This window comes from Dermacentor variabilis, chromosome 1 (genome assembly GCF_050947875.1).
Source record: "Dermacentor variabilis isolate Ectoservices chromosome 1, ASM5094787v1, whole genome shotgun sequence".
Classification (NCBI taxonomy): domain Eukaryota; kingdom Metazoa; phylum Arthropoda; class Arachnida; order Ixodida; family Ixodidae; genus Dermacentor; species Dermacentor variabilis.
Window position 1 is genome coordinate 63,545,941 of NC_134568.1, and position 23,987 is coordinate 63,569,927.

At 45.7% G+C, this 23,987-nt stretch overlaps 1 protein-coding gene across 1 annotated transcript; it reads left to right on the forward strand.

Annotated features, from left to right (window-relative positions):
* Positions 1–4,007: 4,007 nt before the first annotated feature.
* LOC142575720 (uncharacterized) lies at positions 4,008–10,889 on the forward strand. Its single transcript, XM_075685343.1, has 3 exons — positions 4,008–4,209; positions 9,526–9,764; positions 10,623–10,889. The coding sequence occupies exons 1-3, from the start codon at positions 4,008–4,010 to the stop codon at positions 10,782–10,784; spliced, it is 603 nt and encodes a 200-aa protein (XP_075541458.1). The 3' UTR covers positions 10,785–10,889.
* The last annotated feature ends 13,098 nt before the right edge of the window (positions 10,890–23,987 follow it).

Here is a 23,987-nt window from a genome sequence, read left to right on the forward strand (position 1 = left end):
TCATTATCGTGAATACAGGGCCTAATTAAGTGTGACGGGCAGACCACGTGGGAAGTGGGAAACCGGCTATCGACCATTGATTACTGTCTGATAACAGAAGGAATTCGTGATAAGTTGAGAGAAATGGTCATTGACGAGAAAGGGTATAGCAGCATAGGGAATGACCATAAACGCATCATTTCCAAAATGCGATATGTAGTTGAGAAAGAGAGCAAGGAGCACTAAATGGCCAGTCCAAACTTGAACGCTTAGCAAATAAGCAATATAGTCACAACAGTCGAGGAACAACTTGGCAAATGGCCGAGCGACGAGCAGGAATATACTGAGCTTCAAAGTGGAATAACAACAGAAATACGGAAAGAGGACCAACATGCTCGTTGGAAAGGAAAAAAAGAAATCGAAAAGCTGGTGCAACAAGAAGATATGAGAAGCGATTGCCGAACGACAGAAAGCATCCTGAGAGCACAGGCAGACAAAAAAAGAGCAGTTGTTGCAAGATGAAGTAGCCAGAAAATGGGAAATATACTGAGAGAAAAAATCTATGGTTCAAATACTGGTTCAAGCAAAGACAAAAGGGGAAAGTGAACGTTGGTTGTTCATTGGTTGTTAGAAATACGTGAGAAAAAGAAGGCCGAACCAAGAATATTTTATCGGTAATTCTGTAATTGTCGCCAAGCTTTTTTAATGTTCTTTTCTTTTTTTAACAGCTGTTAATGCCTCGATCCACACCAAAGCTGCATAGACAAATCACACCCCCTACAAAAAGATTACTTAAAAAGACGGTTAACACTCACTCAAAGCGCACGCGGTGAACTGCAATGTGATCATGGACTTTATCGTAACGCTTCTCCTTGACCTACGATAAAGGCTTTTGTTACGTAATGTATCGTTAACAAGACAAAGGTCTTAACCAAGCCGTGCAGAATTTACTCCGTTGATGTAACCGGGTTAATAGTGTGTTTTATTTTCAACTTTCTTGCATCTTAGTTTTATGAGTGAGCCTTCTATGTTTACCTGTTTTCATTTTTATGCATATCTTTCTTTTTTTCTTATTTTCTTTCCTTCATTTCATCTTTACCCTGTTCTTATGGGATATAACGGTATAAGGCATTTCGTTAGCCAAAGTTCTCCAGCTCTGCGCAAAATATTTCTCTTTCTCTCGCGCCCACAACAAGATAACCGCAACAAGGAACGGTCGCCATCGTGTCGTCATGACGGGGATGAAGAAGCACATTTGGGAAAAGTTATTAAAAGCCTGTCTCCGCACCAAAGCTGGTTTCTGCCGCGCTTGGTCGGGAACGAGAAAGGATCACCACATCTTCTCATGGCGCCGTTGAGTGTCCTTTAGAAGGAAGACGGAGAGAAGGTACCTCAACTGATATCGAACATGTGAGTTTAGTCCTCGGAAATTGACGCTCTAGCCAATTGCGCCCCGTCAAAATCAACTTAGTACAGAGCTTTGCAGCTGGAAAACTTACTGTGCGAACGTTACGTTGCATCCGGGGGACATTAAACGCGTACCTTGAAGGCCTGTCAGTATAGAATATATGAGAGGCATTTTACTTATGCGCAACCGAAAGCCAGAGAAAAGGTTTAACGAAAGCTGAAGATGTGAGCTCTGCATCGTGAGGGATTTGTCTCTTGAAGTTAGGTAAAAGCAGGAAAAAAAACGAAATTTGATACAACTTTGATAGGGAGAATTCAGTCTAGATATAGAGGGATAATATAACTAGGACAAGTTTATTGAACATTTGAGGGAAGAAGTGGAACAAAAAATAGTTGTCGGGCTTCCCGCCATGGAGGATTAGGACAAAAATGCGATCACAATATAAAGAGAACACATATTGGTTACGGTTAAATAAAGCTAATACAGTGGAACCTCCTTATAGTGAACTGACATACAGTGAACCAACCGTTGTAGTGAACCGAAACGCCAGTCCATATTACACTCCCATAGGGTTCCGTGTATTTTTATTTTTTACTTATATAATCAAGACGGCAATAGTGAAGAGATGGATATGCAGTCTTCAAAGTTAAGAATAATTTCAATAAAAACAAAACGCGTTGCTGCGTACGCGAAATCTGCTACCACAGGACACAATTATCGTGAACAATTCGTCAAAAGCATAAATGACAAGAACTCCTTAATTAACTTTGTTGTTATCCCGATTATGGTAAGTGCTTATATTTGAAACTTAAAGAAAATCGTACATGAAGAACACTTCACTTTGATTCTACTGGAGTGCCTCTGTTCCGTGACATTCAGCATAAAAGTGGGCACTCAGTCATGTAATTTTGCACCGTCAAGCCGTGAGGTAAACTCAACGTTATAGGGAAAGGAAAAAAGTCAGTCTTTGCTTGTTTTCGTTTGTTTTATTAAAAATTAGTGCTGGCAAATTAACTTTAAAATAAATTACGGGATTTTACGTTCCAAAACCATGATCTGAATATGAACATGCCGTAGTAAGGGACTCCAGAATAATTCGGGTCACCTGGGATCTTTTGACGTGCAACTAAATCTAAGCACACGTGTGTTTTCGCATTTCGCCCCCATTTAACTGCGGCCGCCGTGGCCGGGACTTGATCCCACGACCTCGTGCTTAGCAGCCCAACACCACTACGCAACAACTAACATTGAAGACCCTGCATTAAGAAGAAACTTGCCTTCTGTTATAACCGGGACAACGTGAATAGCTGTGCGATCAAAATAAAACTAAAGTAATAATAAAAAACGAACGAACAATTATGACTTTCACACGATGACGTCGTAAAGATTGATCGCAATCACCATGATTTCAGCAGACCGTTTCAGCAACTGCGACAATTCATCCGTGCAGAGGCTGCCTTGAATTCTTATCGGGGTGATCACCATGCTTTCTCATCAGTAGTGGCATCCATATGTGTAATGATAGCGTTTCAATTTTTGAAGTTTGTGTTTCAATAAAGATAAACTTTCCGCTCCGTTGAAGGAGAATCAACCGACTGCTATTAGGAAAATTTTATTGTATTTACGGAAGAGTAAATAGTAAAGGCCGTAGTAGAAAGATTGATATGGTGAACATTTTTTTTCCTGTCCCGACGACTTCACTATAACAAGGTTCTGCTGCGATTGAATAAAGAAAAAAAACACAAAACATATTTGAGACGTTGTTTCAGTTGCGCGTGCTAATGTAGGGTAAAACGTAGTGGAATGCCGTGGAAACGAATTCAGGCCGTCGTCAATGTTCCAGGGGCTTCTCAGAGCAGTCATTCTTTGTACCCACCTTAATGACGATTTGCAGTGGCCGAAAAAGAGCAAACAGAACTGCCTGTTAAGTTCTGTCGCGAGGAATCTCACCAGCCAGTGTTGTATCGCACACCGAGAAAATTACTCAGTTCCCCTGTTCGATACTATAAAGCGCCATCGTTTACAACATTAATAAACAACCACACGTAAATTTGCTGACAATACCTTTCATAAAAGTTACTATTATTCTGCCCCAGGTTGACGTTCCTATGCTGCCTCCCTCCCCCCAACGCCTTATCGGTATTAAATATGTATCATATTATTTAAGAATAGCACAAAACAAAAGACAACAATTCTTATCGTTTTCTACAGAAGGGTGTACCACATAGAAGCATGTCCACATCAATACAAGCGGACAGAGCGAACAACTCCCGGCAGCTCCTCCGGCTGAAAGACAGATTGAGGGAGATGTATTTGTAACATAAATGATGAGGCGCAAAGTATACATTACGCTTTCTCTCGCCAGACTCATTCTTTCATAGAATTTCCACTCTCGCGTCGCTTCATTTTCTTGCGCAGTAGTAGACTTTTTAGAGGACTATATTTAATTTTTATTATCGTTACTATAACCGCATGCATTACTTCAGGATGTTACTGAACGCCGGCACGCGGACTTGACATATTGGCCGACACATTCACAATGTCGTATGCCGTTCATTAGAGAGTATAGTGACGGCTAAGGCCGAAGGCTCGCGGTTGCAATTTTGGCAGTGCATTCACCATGGTCATCGCGGGCGTGCGCTCGTGCCTTGGAGCACGGACCGTGCTGCGCCCGTGGCCCGTGCCAGAGCATTCGTCGACGGGGCTGCGGGTGCCTGGACCAGCTGCTGCCGTAGCCTGCGTGAAGAAGGCCGAGTGCGTCGTCCAACGGGGCGTAGCGGCCTACTGCACGCGGCTTGCGCCTGCGGCTACAAATCTTCGAGGTAAGCTGCCGAACACTTCTCATGCCAATACGGCTCAGCCCGCGCCTTCTAGCACAAGGGGCGTCAATCAGCAGATGTCGAGAACTTAACGGCCGAAGAGAATGCGTGTCGAATGGCATTCAGTGTAATAAATGCACCGTGCTGTTTCTTCAGCGTGTTTATCGTGTGCGCTAGTTCGCACTGTCCGTCATCTAGGCGTGGGAGTCTTGTAGTTCTTTTTATACTTTTATTTCCATTAGTTAGCGAATCTAAAGTCCCGCCCGCATCACGCTGGCTTAAGGCATGGAAGAAAAATTACAAATATATATTGTAGAACTTCTTGAGTTCCTAAACTCCACTTGACCGGCGTGAGCGGACCAGTTGACATTCAATTGTAGCACCGCTCACTTTTCCAATATGAGCCGCCTTCTAACTGGTCAAATGGCTGCAAGTGTTCGCCGAAATATAGTCATGTACTGCTCTGGTGGTGCAAACTGTCGTTTAAGACTACTGGGCGACCAGGGAGCCTCTGCTTGTCCATGCTGTGCTGCCTCCATGGCACGCTATATCGTCCAGTGCCAACGGCGGGCCTACGCGCATCTCGATTTTCCCCTCAGCCAAGTACAGCGAAGCGCACGTGAATTCCAGGTTAAGAGCAGCAGCGCTTCAAGCTTGCAGCTTCATTCGAGGCCCAAGAAATTGTTCGGATCGCAGTCATGACAACGTAACGTGCTGGCGCGAATATGACCGCAGTTGGTAGTGCAGTGTCTAAATACCATGCGTTGCGCCGCAAACGTAATTATACCAGGTGTATATTTCTTTTTTTTTTACATCATAGACTTTTTATTTTAAAAAATGCTTGTTGCAGATGGAGTAATTGTAGTCCCTGGTTTGGATTACTCAAAGCGGCGAACATACTCGCACGAGAAACCGAAATGCATACTGGAATAATGAACAACAACTCGCTAAATAACATGTTTATTAAGTAATTTGCGACACATATCGGAATTTACGAATTGTAGCCGGTGAGGTTGCAAGATATTTGCCGTGAAACTTGCGGTAGAAATGCACTGTTGTTCTACTTACTACTTTAACGAACTGCCGTTTTATGAACTGAAGCACAAAAGTAACTGGAACGCTCATGTATTTCGCACCACACTTTGGGAAACTTGTGTCATCCTGGAGATTCATTTCAAGTGGATACGTCTTGCAAACTCACCGGCTACAATTCGTCAATTGCAATATGCGCAGTAAAGTAAATACTAACGAAGTAGTAAATTTTAAATCATTATCGATAATGGATTTTGATTTCTCGTTAAGCAATGTTTGTCTCTTTGAGTAATACAGCTCTATGACTAGAATTATGCTATCTGCCACAAGCTATTTCTAAAAAATTATATATGATATAAAATCAAAAGACACCCATACCACGCAAGCTTTGTTATATGTACACAGGGATCAGCCATTAAAGGGCAACTGCGGCGATTTTTCGATGTCAACAGATGTCAATTAAATTCGCTGGGTACGTTCCTCTGAACACTTCCGTCATGTCCTCAACAAAAGCACGTTTGGGAGTTGCCCAGAAATTTACGAATGAATTTAATTAATTGCCTCGAACACCCTACCTTCCCTCCTCCTCAGTTACAGGCCACATTGTGTATGGCGTCAGGAGTGTTCCATGCAGAGCATGCCAGGATCATGCCAACGACAGCGACGAGAGCGTCGAGGAGTCGACGATCGTGAGCTGGTTGGTGCATGCATGGCGTGAGATCTTGCTTTCGCGAGAAGTTGATTTCCCTGTAGACGTGCAAGAGATGGGAGGCAAGTGGTGTCGCGTTGGCTGTACGAATTTCAGTCCTCGCCATCCGCACACGCAGTTTGAGCCGATGCCGATCGCGTTCAGCCGAGGTTAAGCCTATATGTCACAACCGTGTAGTTCATGCATCTGCTGCTGGCGGACCTGAGCGACTGACCTGAAGCCAATTAAGCCACCAGGATGAAGAAAACTCCTTCTGAAGTTCAGTTTTAACCATGCGGATTTGAAGCAAACCATTACTCATTTCGTACAGTGCACATAACAAAAAGCGAGAAGCGACGACACGCAGCACTATCGACATCGGTACGTGGCAGTTTTCGACGGCAAGCTGCCCGCCTCACTAACCGGCACTTCCCTAAAATAAATGCGACTACGAACGTGGGTATATTTTACGTATAGTCCTGCAAACTCATTATTAAGCTTCCGAGGGGCACTGCTTGCCTCGTATCTCAAATTAGCAACAAGCGTAGGCCCCTCGATACAGCAGCGTTAACAACCGCCTCGTTCAGCTGCCAACGGTGTCTATACTGGCATCGGCATTTCCGCGAGAAAACTATGCGTTCTCTAAATTTACGATCACACGCGCAAAGCCCTCATCTATGTCCATTTTACGGGACATATTGTGCGCATGAAGAGAATACGAAGAATGATAAGTAGGCAGCATAACGACCCTGTACTACTCCCGTCTCCCGCTCGCTGTTTTCGAAGGTGCGCGGTCTCTCATATCAGCACGATTCAGAGTGATGGAACGGTGCTTACATGCAGAAAATCTGCCTGTTTTGATATGTTCTGACATTAATTGATGTTACCGATGAGCGGCTATAGCGTTATATCTCAAGCGAACGAGGAATGGTCGCTGTACCGGCCGATGTAAGCAAATGCACCGTTCGGTGCTTTGGACTGCCAGCGGCGTTCTTGCAGGATACAGAGGCGGAAAGTCGTGCTCCACATCTTACAGTGAGCATGCGAAGCGCTTCCCTGAGAAGGGGTAAAACACATAAAATAGCAAGCAGTACTTATAAAATCAGTGGCTATGGGTACCCTTGGTCTTCATGTTGCAGCACGATATGTAGCGCATGGGCGCTAGCTCTCGTGGTGGCGGGTCGAATTCGTACGGCGATTCATGGCTATCGAATTCGTCAGAATGATGTGAGTCAAAATTTGACAGATCCGAATACCTGGTGCAGCTGAGATTGTCATGCGATGATCCGGCGCGGTCACGATTCAGCCGAGCGCCTGCTCTTCGCTGCCAGCGGGCGAGACCGGCATGCCTTGCGCGCCTTCCCCTGTGGGGACACTTGTGACGTCGCACGAAGAGGTTCGCTCGGCCGCTTGGTCAGGTTTCGGTTTCGTTCATGCGGTTTTTTGCTTGTTTAAAATATATTTTCGAATTTGCGTAGCAATTCTGCTATCAGACGCGTGACAAGGGTGTCTCGGGAACCTAAATATTCCATTACCTTTACATGTTCAAAACATCACCGGAGTTGCACTTTAAGGGCCAATATCTGCTATTCCTCTAGGGTCCCTTCTAGTACACCCACACTTCTGCAGCGTAAATTCTGTAACTGGGTGAAACGGTGACAGTGGTAAAGCATACAGGGCCCGGCATTTCGACAGAGCGGTATAGTACAAAGGCATTTTTCTAGTATACGCCTTTCTTATTTAACGCTTGATGTTGAAGCTGATGTTTAGAGAAGTCTTGTCGCCGCATTTTCCAATTAATGCTGTCTTGCTTGACCCGTGACCACTCTTTCTTGGAAAGTTCCTAATACCATCAAGTGCGGGAAGAATAATGGGAACCACGGGGCAAATTTTTTCTGTCTTTATAACCACATGAAGCCAAAAGAGAATCGAGCCAAAGAAAGCGTCAGGGTAGTTAAATTTTCTCTCTCATTCAAATGCAGAAATAATGAGGAAAAAGAAAGCGGGCGAAAGGACAGCTTGCCGCAGGTGGCAGCCGTGCATGCGATGCTCTACCACGAGACATACCACGGCGGTGCCCATTTTCACGTGTATTCGTGTATGTGTATGCAACTACATAGTAAAGTGTATATAACTAGATACGATATACCCTGAGAGTGTTATCCAGGGCCACTCGTGGCTATGACGACCAAATAGGGAACGTTCTTTCAACCACAGGCATCATAGCAAGCGAACTTAGGAGCAGCCTAGTAGCATACAGACAGTAAACCTATGTTATCCCGCGGCATCTAGGCAGCCAAAGGCTATCACGCATCAGGTAACGCAGATTCTTGCCCTCTGGCATCGCAAGGTCCGCCCCTTTCAAATGAGTGCAACGTCTTGTGCGTACATTATGACAAGTCTTATTCGACAGTAGAACGCGCGACCATGGAGAGCACGTTCTGCTCATTTTTGGCGTTCAGCGCTTGTATAAATTTCCAGAAGCCGTCGTCGGTATACGCGGCGGGACATAAAAAAAGTCGTGTCTATTTCCAAACTATAGATGCAAGCATCATACACCAGGCTGAAGTAGGTGTCGCGTAGTTTTGCAGCGTCGTCCCAGGGAATGAACGCAGCGACATCTTCAAACGGAATCAATCACGGCGCTACATATTAAAATAAATTTCCACGGAATGCATTCGGTGTGTATATAATCATCTTTGCTAATGCCTCCCCCCCCGTTGTCAGTCTAAACACCACACGCAATAGCCGCGTCACATCAGGGAGGAGCTTTGCGCCGATTCTCACTCTCTTGCCTGTGTAATGATGCGAACAACAATTAAAGTTTGGAGTCTGATATATCGGAGCACAGACACGCTAGAAGAATTATTCCAACTGATAGTGTGTAGAAACACGACTGCCTCTAACTTTTCAATACAAAGATATCCACTTACTGCAGTCAACAAAAGTTTATTATCCAGTTTTATTTAACTGGGCTGCTGACAGCGATAATTATCATCTAACTTTGTTTCCCCCTGGCCACATAACTTATTTGCAGAGGTGCACGGTCTTCGCGCGCCTCCCAGTGCCTAACTTTAAGAAAACCATAAAGCTTAATTTTGAACACCCTGTATAGTGTGTGTGTGTGTGTGTGTGTGTGTGTGTGTGTGTGTGTGTGTGTGTGTGTGTGCGTGCGTGCGTGCGTGCGTGCGTGCGTGCGTGCGTGCGTGCGTGTGTGTGTGTGTGTGTGTGTGTGTGTGTGTGTGTGTGTGTGTGTGTGTGTGTGTGTGTGTGTGTGTGTGTGTGTGTGTGTGTGTGTGTGTGTGTGTGTGTGTGTGTGTGTGTGTGTGTGTGTGTGTGTGTGTGTGTGTGTGTGTGTGTGTGTGTGTGTGTGTGTGTGTGTGTGTGTGTGTGTGTGTGTGTGTGTGTGTGTGTGTGTGTCACCTAGGTCAATCGCGTGAGACGAAACCGAACGCCGGCTTTTCGAAAGTGTACAAGATAGCAGCCCTTTAACTTAGACACATAAGACTTTCAGTTGGCTTCTTTCTGGCCCTTTCATATATACATTTATGAAGTTTTTCTTAACATGATAATTTCTTAATATGATATTTTCTTAACAGAGAGCGGCCGCACATACGGACAAGAAGCAATGTCGAACACTAACCTCTCCCGCCAACCATCCCAAGTAAGCGTGACGGGATCCGGCAGCTCGAACTCGCGGATAGAAGTGAGCACGGTGCAAGTGAACGAGAACGAGCAGGGCGGAAACCTGACCATCTACGGTGGAGCCCCATGCAACATCCGGACCACCATCTCGTCAGAAGGCACGAACTACCAGATCGCGGACCAGGCTGGCCAGGTGCGTGTCGGTGGATGTAGGCAAGGGCCCATATTCGCAAACAAACGCTTGCGCTGAAACTGATAAGAGCAAGGATCAACCAATCGAGATTCGGGACATATAATTAGGGAAGTTGGCCGACCAATGGGAAAGATCACATACGATCGAATAGATTTGTCAGTTCGGCTCCAGTTCTTTATCACCATTTCTTCACACGAGTCGTTAATCTTCGTGTCGGCCAACAGGCGGCGAGATAACTTGCACCGGATTAACAAGCATTCTACCGGCTAGTCGCGCACCCACACTGTCAAAAAACAACGGTCGCGAAGGGTCGCTTTGGCTCGAAAGCGGTGGTATCGAATCAGTCGCTCACACGGTACACACGGAGGCGTATACTGTCAAAGCCAGCAAAAAAAACAAAGAAACAAAAAAAGAAGAGCGCGCGGTAGAAGAGGACGACCAATGCCCAACTTGTGGGCGTGGATCTTACTTTTTTTTCCTACTTGAAATTTAACGAGATGCCAGCGTTGTTTCTGCGATGTCGTGACGACCGGATTCTGGTCCAACAAGTAAACGCAGCCAGATGCTAATGTTCATGTAAACGGGACGTATACGACCACCTCCTGATGACTGTCTGTCGGGCATGAATAGTAGCTACAGAGTAAGGGCTGTAAGGGAAGAGTGAGGACTGAAGGTGACAAGCCATGCTGTTTGCGATATGGTAGCGTCTTCCGCCAACTTCTCTAGTCATCACTACTGGCACATACTTAAGTCGACTTGTTTTTTCTGAAAATGCTCGTCAGGCGTGTTTCTATAAACATGGCTCTCAAAGCGGTCATCTGCGTCTACTGTCGATTCGCAATGGTTTTTCTTCTCCAGGTAAGGAACATCAATTTGCCGAATACACGCCCACCGTCAGGCTTTCAAGGCAAGTACGAGAAGCGAGTGATCATCGAGAACGGCGTTGAGACCGTCGAGGAGTACCAGAACGACCGGCTTGTGAGCCGTACCGTCAACGGAGTTCCACAGCAAGTCTCCTGAACAACGGGAAGTGATGCAACTCGCAGCCCCTCGACCGCGGACGCACACAACTCCGCTCTCGAACGCTCCTTGCAAATAAATTAGGCCATCAAGATGGCGACTATAACGACGCAGTTCCATCAGCCTTTATGACTAATGTGCATCAATACTTCACTAATCCGTCCCCGACTACGGGCAGCATTACTTATGCTGTAAAACTTCCTTCCGCGTGATACGTCATCCATGAACCTGGAAAGAATATATTAGAATTTCAGTACTTATAAAATATTCGAGGACAGATAATGACTGTCGAAAGGTTTTCTCCTCTAGTTCAAGAAGCAGGGAGAAGAGGCCAGAAAACTGGAGCTGGAGCACAGAACGAGATTCTACTTCGCATACTGCACGAAAAACCGCTGTTTTCACCTTGCCTGCATGAAGTGGATCAACTTAACCCCCCTCTAGTTAACATAACTAGAGGGGGGTTAAGTTTCACCTTGCCGCATTGCGTGTCCATTGGTATTCGTCTTTACGCTGATGATTGCGTCCTCTATCATAGTATTAACACACCAATGGATCATGATTTACTTAATGACTCCTTTGCAAAATTTTGTAGGTGGTGCAAGGAATGGCAAATGAACATTAATTTCTCTAAAACTGTTTCCATGTCCTTCTCCAGACGCCCATCTCCATCACTTTTCACGTACACTTTCCATGGTCAAGATTTAAAGAGAGTAACCGAATATAAATACCTTGGTCTTCATTTCTCCCATGACATGTCATGGTCGAAGCACATTGACATTATATGTAACAAAGCTTTTAGACGTCTCGGTTACCTCCATCGTTCATTGCGTAAAGCTCCAAAGGATACCAAACTGATGACGTATAAAACACCTATCCGCCCCATTCTTGATTATGGCTACATCATATGGAATCCTCATAAGAAATCCGATATTAAAAAGTTAGAATCAATCCAAAAGAAATCAGTGCGCTTCATTTTTCGCAACTATAGCCGAGATTTTTCCCCTTCTTCCCATTATACAGCTACAGGTCTTACTGTTCTTTCATCTCGCCGCCGCTTAGAATGCATGAAATTTTTACACACGCTGATTCATTCTGAGCGCCTTGACACACTACATAATTATTTGAACTTTAGTCCACCTTCTATCACTAGGAGTTCTCATAATCTCAACCTTATCCCTTTCTTTTGCCGAACGGAGATGTTCAAGCACAGCTTCTTTCCACTGGCCATTGAACTCTGGAATTCACTGCCTGGAAGCATCCGCTCTTTACCTATGCAAGAATTTTTGAAAGCAATTACATATACTTGATATTCATATTTTTTTGTGCCTGTATCTCGTTTTCTTGCTTTCCTTTTTTTCGCTACCCACTCCTGCAATAGTCTCACCGAGGCTGCAGTATGTATAAATAAATAAAATAATCGTGCTACTATTACATGCGCTGCGCGCTTTATAAGCAACCGTAGCTCTTTCGAGAGGATGCTAGGGCCGCTCAGCTGGTTGTCAGTCGAACAACGGCACCCAGCTCGACCTGTTATGCAGTGCAGTGCAGTTTGGTTTGTTACCCCATGGCCAGCTGAGCTTCAGGTTTGCATTCCGAGTGGACCATTTTAGTGGAGAATTCTGCCCCCTTGACCGGTGACCGGGCGTTGTTCAACTAGATACAATGCGTGTCCGCAGCCATTGCAAGTAGGCGAAATATATTAGTCTCGTGAGAAGTTGCGAAAGGTGGACTGCAGTTTGGTTATAACACTGCCTATAACTACTACATCTATGAAAACTAGTGGCACCAAAACAAATTTAAGTCTGCGCTTTTACGTGCCAAAATTAAGAATCGGGGCCCGTACTCATAAAACGTTCTTGCGTTAGAAGTGTTCTTGCCAGCCAATGGTGATGTAAGAAATATTATTAGCGAAGGCGATCAGCCTCTGAAAAATAGCATTTCCGAACGAAAAGCTTTGGGAATTCTGCCCCTGATTATGAGGGCCACGTAGTGCAGGACTCCGGATTGATTCTCACCACATAGGGTCTCTTTAAGATGCTCCCATCGCACCGTGCACGAGCCTTTTTTCGCATTCCGCTCCCACCGAAATGCGGCTGCCGCGGCCGGGACTCGAACCCGCAGACCTCGTGCTCAACAGCGCAACGTCATAGCCGTCTCAACCACCGCAGTGGCCCGTCGAACTTGCGGCGCATTTCGACGCGCAGAGCGCACGCAGAATGAAATGGTTTGGCGTGAGCACGGCTTACTGCTGGGCACGCCACAATAGATCGTCTTAGAACTGGGTACTGCACACTTTCGTGTTCAGTTGTCGAAGATTTCAGTTTTCTTTAATGCGATTAACATTCAAGGGTCGCGGCTACAGTCCATGGTCGAATGGGTAGCGAGTCGGGCTGCTGTCGTAAGGGAACAGGTTTCTAAACCAACCGTCGGACCAACTTAGATCACTGAGCTTGTGGCAATGAGTGCCAGTGTGTCGCTCTTCAACGAACCTAATTGACACCGACATGGATCACTCAGGATGCGGCACTAGATATGTGGCACTAGGTATGTTCCGCTCTTCAATCAAAAAAAGAAAAAGAAAGAATTATTCTTTATATTTCTACGATTCTCAGCGGGATTGAATCCTCCCACGCGCGGCCGTTACGGCTGCGCCGCTAGATGACGCAGCGTGTACAGTGGGAAGCGCGAGAAAGGAGCCAGACTGCATACAAGTTATGGCGTTGGCAATAGGGTGTGTCGCTACGTTTCTTCAATACTAATCGCATTAATGCCGACATTTATCGCGAGCTGGGTCCTGCCGGAATTTTGTTGCGCCTAAAGAAAGAAACAGCAGAGGGATAAGAAAGAGCTGGGATTAAAGGTGCTTGTACAATTTCATCAAAGGATTGCAAGAAGCGTGTTTTTTAATCGGTCGAAGGCTCATATGATATGGGGCGGAAGAGAAACGAAAATCAAGTGCATTGTTCGTTGTTTTACCACCCGGCCGACATTTTACATTTCAATCACATTACCACTCGATTCGTGGCCTATCCCCCAAAGTGGGTTTGCGCCCTTAATTAAAGCTTCATCATCACCATCATCATTACCACCCGGTTCATGGCCTATCCCGCGGGTATATGCCAGTATACAAAGAATCATCATCATCATCATAGTCAATCCTTCTCTGAAGCCAGAGCAAGACAATGTTATACCACGAGACGAACCATCGCCAGAGCATCATTTGCTCCCCACAGTTGGTTCACCCCCCAGAGCCGTTTTCTTTTTTTCTGCGTGAGTACTGACATATTCTCGGCGCAATTTTGACTTTCGCTATTGTTTTCGTGCATTCTCCTGTAGTTTCTTTTTAACTGTATCCTGTTGACTATTCGTTGCTACACCCATTTTTGCACACGGACGTCATCCCGCATCGAGAATGACTGAAATATATCGCACAGGCAAGCAGCAGCGGAAAGAAAAACTATGGTAACACCAACCCACTTGTTGGAATCGAGTTAAAGCGAAGCTTTCTTATAGTTATAAAGAGTGCATGACGCGGTGGACGCGGAGTGACACGAAAGGCTTGGAAATTTCGTTCAGCGGAGGGAAGTGCTGGGGCCGATCAGAGTAGCTGGAACCGTTGCCATGAGACATAAGTGAAATTTTACACGAGCCACACCAATAGCGACCCATGAAGTTGTCCAGTGTTTCTCCAGGAAACGCTTCTCGTAGTAGGTAGGCAATTTTGACACTCGAAGACCCCACTTAAATCGGAACACAACCCCAACCTACCGCACACGTTTGCATTCACTACCAAACTAGGCCTGCATTCGCAAAAAGCACTCATGCCAAAATTTTTCACGAGAGGAAATTCTAGTCAATCCTGATACTGGACATATTAACACAGATGATCAGCCAATGCCCAAAACCACTTGCGAACGAAAAGCTTGATAATACCCGCTCCTGGTTCTCGATGATGTGCTTCGCGAGGCAGCAGCCGCTAGATACGTACGACTGCGGGTGCGCTGCTCTTTCCCGGTTCCGACACTGGAACCAGCCCCTGACCAGGTAGTTACTCTTCCAAATGCGCTATTGCGAAGTTAGAAAGACGGCGGCGCGCAACCTCTTGCTCTTTCGCACTGAACAGCTAAGGTTTCAGTCATTAGTGGCTCGATAAACGCTAGGCCGTGCTTCAATATTATTTCTCCGGCATTCACAGCGAAAGGTAACCTCACTCCGCACATTCCGGTGTGGTAATTAGTAACTGTACTAACCTCTTGTGGGTAGCAAAGTTCTTCATTTGAACAACAAGTGCACGAGATATAAGAAATATTGTTTGGTGTGCTGGGAGCAAGTAACTTAAGAAAAGCTCCGGTATTAGGTCACAGAAGCCATTGTAATGGTTCTAGTCTGATTTGGCTCAGTCTGCTTTGTATTTTGCAACATCTGCTATCCTTTCGATCGTTAGTTCTAGTAGAATGGATTATGCTTTGCTTACTAATACGGCACTTATAATCGTACGTGAACATCGGCTCTAGTAAGGGCACATTCATTTTTAATCGAACTGCGTTTGGGAACGCGTCTTGGTTTCTAAGGGTGTTCCAAGATGCTTTATATTCGAAGAGAAAATAATATTCGTCAATTTTGACCAATGAACTCTCGAATCTAACACAAATCCAACAGACAAGAATACTTTATTTGTATACGAAATTTAGAATACTTCCACGCATTCAGAAGTCACCGCCGGTTCACTTATAGTTTATCAGAAGCTATAGGTGCTCCATCGGTCATTTTGTTGTTTTTTTGTTATATTTTATATATTTCAAGGGCCATCACATATACGTAACGGTGACACACAATAAGGGGAAAGCAAATGGGGCAGAAATTACCAAAGATGATCGTAATTGTCAGCGATAACCTTCTTTCGCAAGCTTCCGCATATCCCATGCCAATCACGAAACCTCATGGCCACATCAGCAAACACTCGAAGTCGCAATTTCACTACCAACCACAATAATGAAGAATAGCACGACATGGCATATCTTGTAATCACAGCACCCCAGTTGAAACTCCGCAGAAACCTGTAACCACCAGAAACATTCAAACGCGGAGTAGGAGGACAAGCCAAATGAAGCTATCACATTAATAATAAGTGTGTTCCCATGTACGATCATAAAGCTGCCATTACTTGCAGGAGATTTGGTAGCAGGCTACACAATTTTACACCTGCTCACCAAGTGCTTCTTCGAGCACCAGACCGCATATTCAAGAAACACAAGTGGTACGATTACTGCTACTTCTTTTCTTGTGCGCCGTCGTCGCTGTAGCACTCCGTTTACGATGAGTATAAATATCGCAACGTTTGCCCGTTCATTATTGTGCTCTGCTTATACTGAATGTCACAGAGAACATCGTGGCACCATGTCTTCGGACAGCAGCGCAAGCCGTTCATCATCGCAAGTGAACCTGAGCACCGAGATGGGAGGTCGGCGCATCGAAGTCAATGCTGTCAGGACCGGCTCACAGCAGCAGCAGCAGGCTGGCTCGAGCCAGAGCGCGGGCATCAAGACGACCATCTCGCACGCAAACATCGACTACAGCATAGGCGCACCGACGCCAAGGGCCAACTTGTTTGTGCCAAACAGCCCTTACGCCCTGTACGACCCTTACAACCCTTATAGCCCATACAACCCGTACAACCCTTACATCGTCTACGCGCCAAGGGCTCCTTGCCCCAAACATGGTCATCAGGTGAGCGTACGGCTACGAACGCTGTACATTTGTTGTGAGCAGGTACGAATAGTATATTTCGCTCGCCTATACTTTAATTATACATGTCTCATTTACTGGATCGTGATAATCGAGCTGCAAGAAAGATAAAATAATACAAGGCACACTATATTCAACAAGTCCAATATTTCAAACTGGGGCTAGATCGATTTCACCAAATGACACGTAACATCCCGAAGCTTTTTGAGCTGTATCAGAAAGAAGTGTGTGTGTCTTAGAAATGTGTTGTTCGAATACTAATCACAAACTCGTGCTTTTGTTTTTTTGCCTGTCGAAATTCACGGCTGAATCAATGTCGCTACGCGCGCTGTTGACAATCACGATGATTCCCGGTATAAATAAAGTGTAGCACAACCAAAACACCGACGCGCCAAAGTTTGTCGTGAGGGCTTAGTGGAAGGTTTTTTTTCTCTCTCACCTTATTAACTGTTTACTTTCTTGTCTATCGACTCATAGCCGTTTGTCGGCCACCTTAGCTAAAATATTTGCAGTATCGTGATTGGCTGGAATTTTCTCTTACGAACAACTATGGCGTAAGGACGTTTTGCGAATACTCGCCCCAGTTCTTGGTTCTATGAACATATTGCTAGGAGATGTGCTTGCCACTTAGCAGCATTTCATGCATTTCTTGATAATATTTCATTAAAATGTAACCTTGCGTACCGGCATACCGTACGTACTGCTCATCGTTGAGTGTTATTTTCCGTGAATAAAATCGTAGAGCTTCCAGCTTTGCATGATACGTTAGCTCAGCTATACATTGAAAAGGGCGCATACCACTGACCGATCATGAATGGCTTGCTGACGTTGCATTTTGAAGCTGTGGATCATCGAGTTGAAAGTGGTCTCAGGTTCGGTCCCGTCCATGTGACCAAACCGTTGCTATATATTGTGCCTAGCCAAAGCATAAGCCGCGCGCTATGTTGCTACTGCCGGAAGGTTAAATAGTTACTAAGGAGAAATAGTTAATCGGCTTACACTAATAGGATATTTGGTCGACACTCTACTCTGGAATTTCTTGCGATCCCATCTTGAATTTCTTGCGCTCAAGATCCAGCTCCGGGGACTCCCCCCTACGCCAAACTTACATCCCGAATTTCAAGGTCCCGAATTCGAAAAGCTTTTCGTTCGTAAATGCTATTTGCCGCTGGCTGGCCGCCTTCGCTACTAATGTGCCTGACATCACGATTGGCTCGCATTTGGTTTTACGAGCAGTTCTAGCGTAAGAACTTGCCTTTTGAGTACGGGCCCATACATTTTGTCGTATTAGGGCTGTCTATATTGCTTGGAAATCTAAGAGTTGTTGGGTTGAACCCCTGGTTAAATTACAATGTAAATTAGCCATTCTTTATTGGTAAAAAATTAGATAGCGCCGAGTAGAATGGTGCCAAATATATTATGCCAGGCGGCGTCACCGCCCTCTTTTTTTCTCTTTTCATTTCTTTTATGCTTTGGCGTCCTCTTTGGCTTTCCAAGCATCTCCAAGCTTTGCGTCCTCTTTGGCAGTATTGGCTCGCGCCAATACAGACCTATTTGGCTATTCCAGAAATGTTCCCCGTCCATCAATTTAATCCTTTCTTGTCATTGGCCGTTTAACTACAATCGATGCTAGTTGAGACGGCAGAACTTTTACTTATACAGCTGCGCCAGACAGGATTACGAACTCATAACCTTACTGCAACGCCGGTTAGTGGCCTATGCGTTAACGATCGAGTATTGCGTGTACTGTCGCTTTGGCACTGTTGATTCTCCCATGTTTATGCCGTGACGCGTTTGTGAATTTGCCTACATTTGGTAAGTTAGATATTTATTCGAATAATTTTTCTGACTAATATTTTGTTTCTGATTTTAATTTAGCTATGCCCGTCCTTCAGCTTCCCTAAGCAAATATGTGGCGAATTAGCACGAAGTGTTTTTCGATTTAAAAGCCTTTCATTCGAAATCCATTTTCGTCGAGGCAAACTGTGAAGCTCCCACTAGAAACACTTCGCCCCCGCCACTATACTAGTACATCAGGACGAAGGCATATAGGCCACGGTCGCAAAATAATACGGGGTACTAGCGCCTTTCATGAGCCCAAGTACTGTTGCCGTACACGAAACCCAACTAAATTGAGCTTATATTTCTCCATCTAGGCGCCTACACCGGCCGCGTCTCCACAGCCAAGTGGGGCTTCCGTGCCCGCGGAACCTGCATCCGGAGGAACCTCACTCGCGGGACCCGCAGCCCCACCACTGCCGCTGAAATTCGAAATGAATGGGAGGCAAGTTATCGTTAAAGACGGCTTCGAAATTGAGGAGGAGTACATTAACGATCGTCTCGTCAGCCGCACTGTCAACGGCGTCCGTGAACCTGTGCCCAAAAAGAAGTAAAGGAGTTCATGTCGTCTGCTTTTCGCCTCCAGGTGAGTCCCTTCCTTAAGTCGCTCATATTGAGCACTTTCTCAGTACAAGCATTCTTCGAACTTCTAGCGCACATGAAAAAAATATCTAGCTATGCTAATTACGAAGGAAATTACAGACGTTTTAAGGTTTCTTCGCCAGAGCACCGGAAAAGAACATGTGCGTTTAGTGCTCTTTGGAGATTTGCATTGTTTTTTGTGGTTAAGTGTTCACGCACCACTCGTGTATTCACTGTTACTACGTGTTACTACCTGTTACTACCTGTTACTACTGTTACTACCTGCCACGAGGGAATAGTGTCCGCAACTTATGTATTTAAGGGAGTTCTGTAATGTCTGAGAAAAAAGTCCTAACGCTATTTGTACACCCTCTCAGTACTCCTCAATGCAGGCGCTAGCATTCTAAGATGCATAAATGGAAGCACAATAACAGTGACTTGTTCGCACTTTTATTCTGCCAAAGCATTGTAGATAGTAATTCCTGAAGTAATGCAAAGAAGTTAAAGTTCTGCGTATTCTTTTAAGCGTTGTTACAGTATTCTGTACAAGGCAAGAAGCAAGTAGTACAGGTAGGAAAACTGCGATATGAAAGATTTTCTTTGCTCTCTTGGGCTTTTACAACGAAATAAGAACGTTACATTGTGTAACAACTACCACTTCTGCATTCAGGAATACATGAAGATACCATTGGCATTGCGCATCTCGATAGTGTCAACGCAAACCTTCGCTCGGTTCAGAAATGCTTCGGGCGTTATTGCGAGCTACTCCTCCTCCCTCCCCCGCATCCCCCACTTGCGCGCGCTAGCTCGTTTTTATTTATTTTTTCCCCCATGGGAGCCTGTTACTTCTTCTTTTAGGAAAATCGATAAGAAGAAATTTTGCCTTACCAGGACCGCCGAGACACTTGCCGGGTTTTACTTTTTCCGTTCACATTCTTCCATTTTCCCTGTGGTTATTAGCAGACGCAAAGAAGTATCAGTAAGTTTGTTTACGGAAAACGAGATAGAGCTGTTCAACTCTACATATCTGTGACATCTTGGGTCCTATAACGTAAAACTATTCCAATATGTTTTTATTCCAGTCTCCTGACGTCAAATTTACGTAAACGCCGACGCAAGCATCGGGCGGGTGACCCGCAGCGTTGCCTGAACAGCCCAAACGCTCTTCTCGTTTATAGGAGGTCACTTCTGTTTGCTTCCAAAACGAATAACATTGCCTACATTGAATGGTTTTTCTTATCTAACTGGCTGATAAGAGGCGAGGAACACGAGCAAGTGGAGAGGGTTTCGATGGGGCCGAGCCAGCCCACTGAAAACAGATAACCGGATGAAGAGGCAGGTGCCGGCTTCTGCGATTGGTACGCTTTTTCTTACTTAGCTTGCGGTGGCTTGTCTAAAATCGCGGCGGCATGCAACGGACAGTGAAAAATGCCGCTAAAGCGGTTCCTCACCGAGGAGGAGTTGGCAGAGCGATGTCGTATACGGGCCGAAAGTGCTCGATAACGTTATATTGTCGCGCTTAAAGGTTTATTATACGAAAACAAACGCATGTTCTCCAGCAGGTGCGAGTATAGCCAGTGCCTGAGCGATCGGCGGCAGCCATATTCCATTCCTTTCGGAACGGGGCAGCCTCCGGCTATTCAGAAAAATCCTTTTTTTTTCGGCATATTAATGCCTCTTTCACGCGTACACGTCACTTTGACGCAATGAGTTTTCGCGGTTTTGTGACGTCGAGTGACAGGCAGGTGAGGTGGGTGCAGCCTGAGACCTTTTGAACAATAGCAGAGGGTTAATGGCCAAACAGCGTCGAATCAGAAATAATTATTTTTCTTTTGTTCGGTCGAATGATGCATAATCAGTGTGTACACGTCATGTCAGATTGGAAGCTAGCTCGGTTTTTGTCACGTCACATGATCGACAGGTGAACTGGGAGTGGTCCAAAAATGTTTTTGTCCAATCGTGGAGGGCTGGTTGCAGAATGAGAATAGAAAACTTTTGAATAGATTTACGTTATAGCGCCCCTTATCAGCGCCAATTGTGACATCGTATTTGCGTCAATATAAGAGCCTTCTCCGAGTTTATGAGGGTCCTCACGCCAATTCCCGCAGGCTTGGATGGCCTCCGCGAGGACTTCGGCATCAGCTAAAGATTGCGTTTGCAAATACTTGGGTGGAACCTTTGGAGTTCGCCTTAGGCTAACGCTTGAGCTTGCAGTACGTGCTCGAAAGAAGAAAATAAGCATGGCTATGTGTTAGCTAGCACGCACCAAGAAGTTCTTAACATTCACCATCAAGCAACATGTAGTTAAAGATAAAAAAACGATTACCTTTATGTTTATGTTTTTTCTCTCTCTCTCTCTTTTCATCTCTCTTAGAACGGGCGGTATACACATCGGCATTGAAAGATACAATTTACAAGCTTTACTTTCTTCGAATTATGAAGCCTGTAAAGTCCAGTCCAAGTATGGCGAAGCCAGCGCGTCTGAAGATATTCTTCATGAAGTGGAAGTTGGGGCTTTATTTACTCATTCGCCCAAGATGCTTCGATAAAATTTCAGTGAAGCGCCCGAAGTGCTGGTTTCTTTTTGCCCATTCACATATATGCTCCAGAAAGAAGGGCATGATGCTGAATGCTACAGCTGGATCCACGTGTCCCACTGCATTCCGCGGAGAAGCATGAAATACACTCAGTGCCGCCGAATAACACTGCACACCAGAACGCCGCAGACAATATGCTGCTGTCCGCTTGTATCGATGTCCTGCAGCTCTGTCCCGTCATGCTCGTCTGCGGGCTGGATCTGCGATCTGGGATGATATTTCGGGCACTATCGAATTCCGCCATGTTGGCATTTTCAGCGAATCAGACAGGCCATAGCAACCTTGTAATCCAATTAGAGCTGGCCAAATGGCGAATTCGAAAGTATGGCTGAATTTGACAACGCTCTGAGGCGCTATAACGTAAAGCTATTCCAATATGTTCTTGCTTCAGGGACGCTATAACGTAAAACTATTCCAAACTTTTCTATTCCAATTCTGCAATCAGCCCTCCCCGATTTGTCGAAACTTTTTAGGACCACCCCCTTTTTCACCTGTCTGTCACCCGACGTCACGACCGCGATAGCTCCCCATCTGATATGACGTGTACACAGGGGTTATGCATCATTTGACCGAGCAAAAGAAAGATAGTTGTTTCTGATTCGACGCCTTTTCGCCATTAACCCTCGGCTATTGGTCAAAAGTTTTCGGGCTGCGCGCACCTCCCCTGTCTGTCACTGGACGTCACAAAACCGCAAAAGCTCACCACGTCAAAGTGACGTGGGCGCGTTAAATATGCATTAATATGCCGAACAAAACTGAATTTTCTCCTGAATAGCCGCAGGCTGCCCCGTTCCGAAAGGAATAAAAGATGGCTGCCACCGATCGCTCAGGCACTGGCTTATCGTACCTGGTGGAGAGCATGGGTTTACTTGCTTCTAATAAAACCTTTTGCGCGGCCGTGTAACGTTTTCGAGCACTTTCGGCACGTTTACGACCTCATTCTGCCAACTCTTCTTGGCTGAGGATCCGTTCTAGCGTCATTCTTGAGCTTCCGTTGCATGCCGCCGCGATTTTCGACCAGCCACCGCAAGCTTAAGTAAGGGAAAGCGGACCAATCGCAGACGCCGGCACCAACTTCTTCATCTGGTTATCGATTTTGCGTGCAGTGGCTCGGCCTCATCGAACCCCTCTCCACTTGAGCGTGCTCCTTGCCTCTTCTCAGCGAATTATATAAGACAAACCGCTCAGTCTAGGCAATTTTATTCGTTTTTCAAGCAAACAAAAGTGACCTCCTATGAATGAGGAGAGCGTTTGATTGGTCTGTTCAGATAACCCCGCGGGTGGCCGCCCGATGCTTGCGTCGGTGGTCACGGAAATGTGACGTCACGAGATTGGAATAAAAACATATTACAATAGTTTTACGTTATAGGGCCGCAGTTCTACCACTAGCCCTCTACGATTGGTCAAAATTTTTTCGGGTTGCGTTCACTTCGCCTCTCTGTCACGCGACACCACAACATCGCGAAAACACACTCGTCAAAGTGATGTGTAGGCACTAAATATGCATTAATATGCCCAACAAAACTGAATGCTTCCTGAATAGCCGGAGACTGCCCCGTTCCGAAAGCAATAAAAGATGGCTGCCCCCCGATCGCTCTGGCACTGACCAATCGGAGTGATCGGGGAGAATGAGTTCTCCGCGTATAATAAAATAATTTGCGTGGCAGTATAACGTTGTTGAGACCTTTCGGCTCGTATACGAGGTCGCTCTGTCAGCTCTCCTTCACTGATAATCTGTTTTAGCGGCATTTTTAACCTTCCTTTGCACGGCGCCATGATTTTCGACCGGCCACCGCAAGCTAAGCAAGGGGAAGCAGACGAATCGCACATGCCGGCACCGCCCTCCTCATCCGGTTATCGACTTTCACTGAGCTAGTGCGGACCTCGAACCTAGCGAAACCCGCTCCACTTGACTGCACTCCGCGTGTTGGCAGGCAATTAGATAGGAAAAACCTATGAAGGTAGGAAATGCCATTTGCTTTCAAAAAGAACTAAGGTGACTTTCGATCAACGAGAAGGGCGTTTGATTCGGCTGTTCAAACAACGGTGCGGATCACCGTCCGATGTTTCGTCAGCCATTGCGTAAATTTGACGTCGGGAGATTGGAATTAAATAATAATTGAATAGTTTTATGTTATACAGCCCCAGATAGCACCCCTTGTCCATCATGTGAATAACGGTGGGGTATTCTGGGTCGTTCACTTTCTGTGACACAATCACTCTCGCAACTTTACGCGTGATTATAGCACCGGACGTGCTGGTGGTCTACGGACGACAGCCTTGACGACAGCGCCCTAAGACAGCGTGCTTGGCACGGCACCTAGAACGCTGTCACCCCTGTAGGCGACGAAGCGTCCATTGCTAGTCATGCGAAACCTCGCGAGAGTGATTGTGTCCCCGAAAGTGCACAATCGAGAATACCTCCAGAGCGGTAACACAG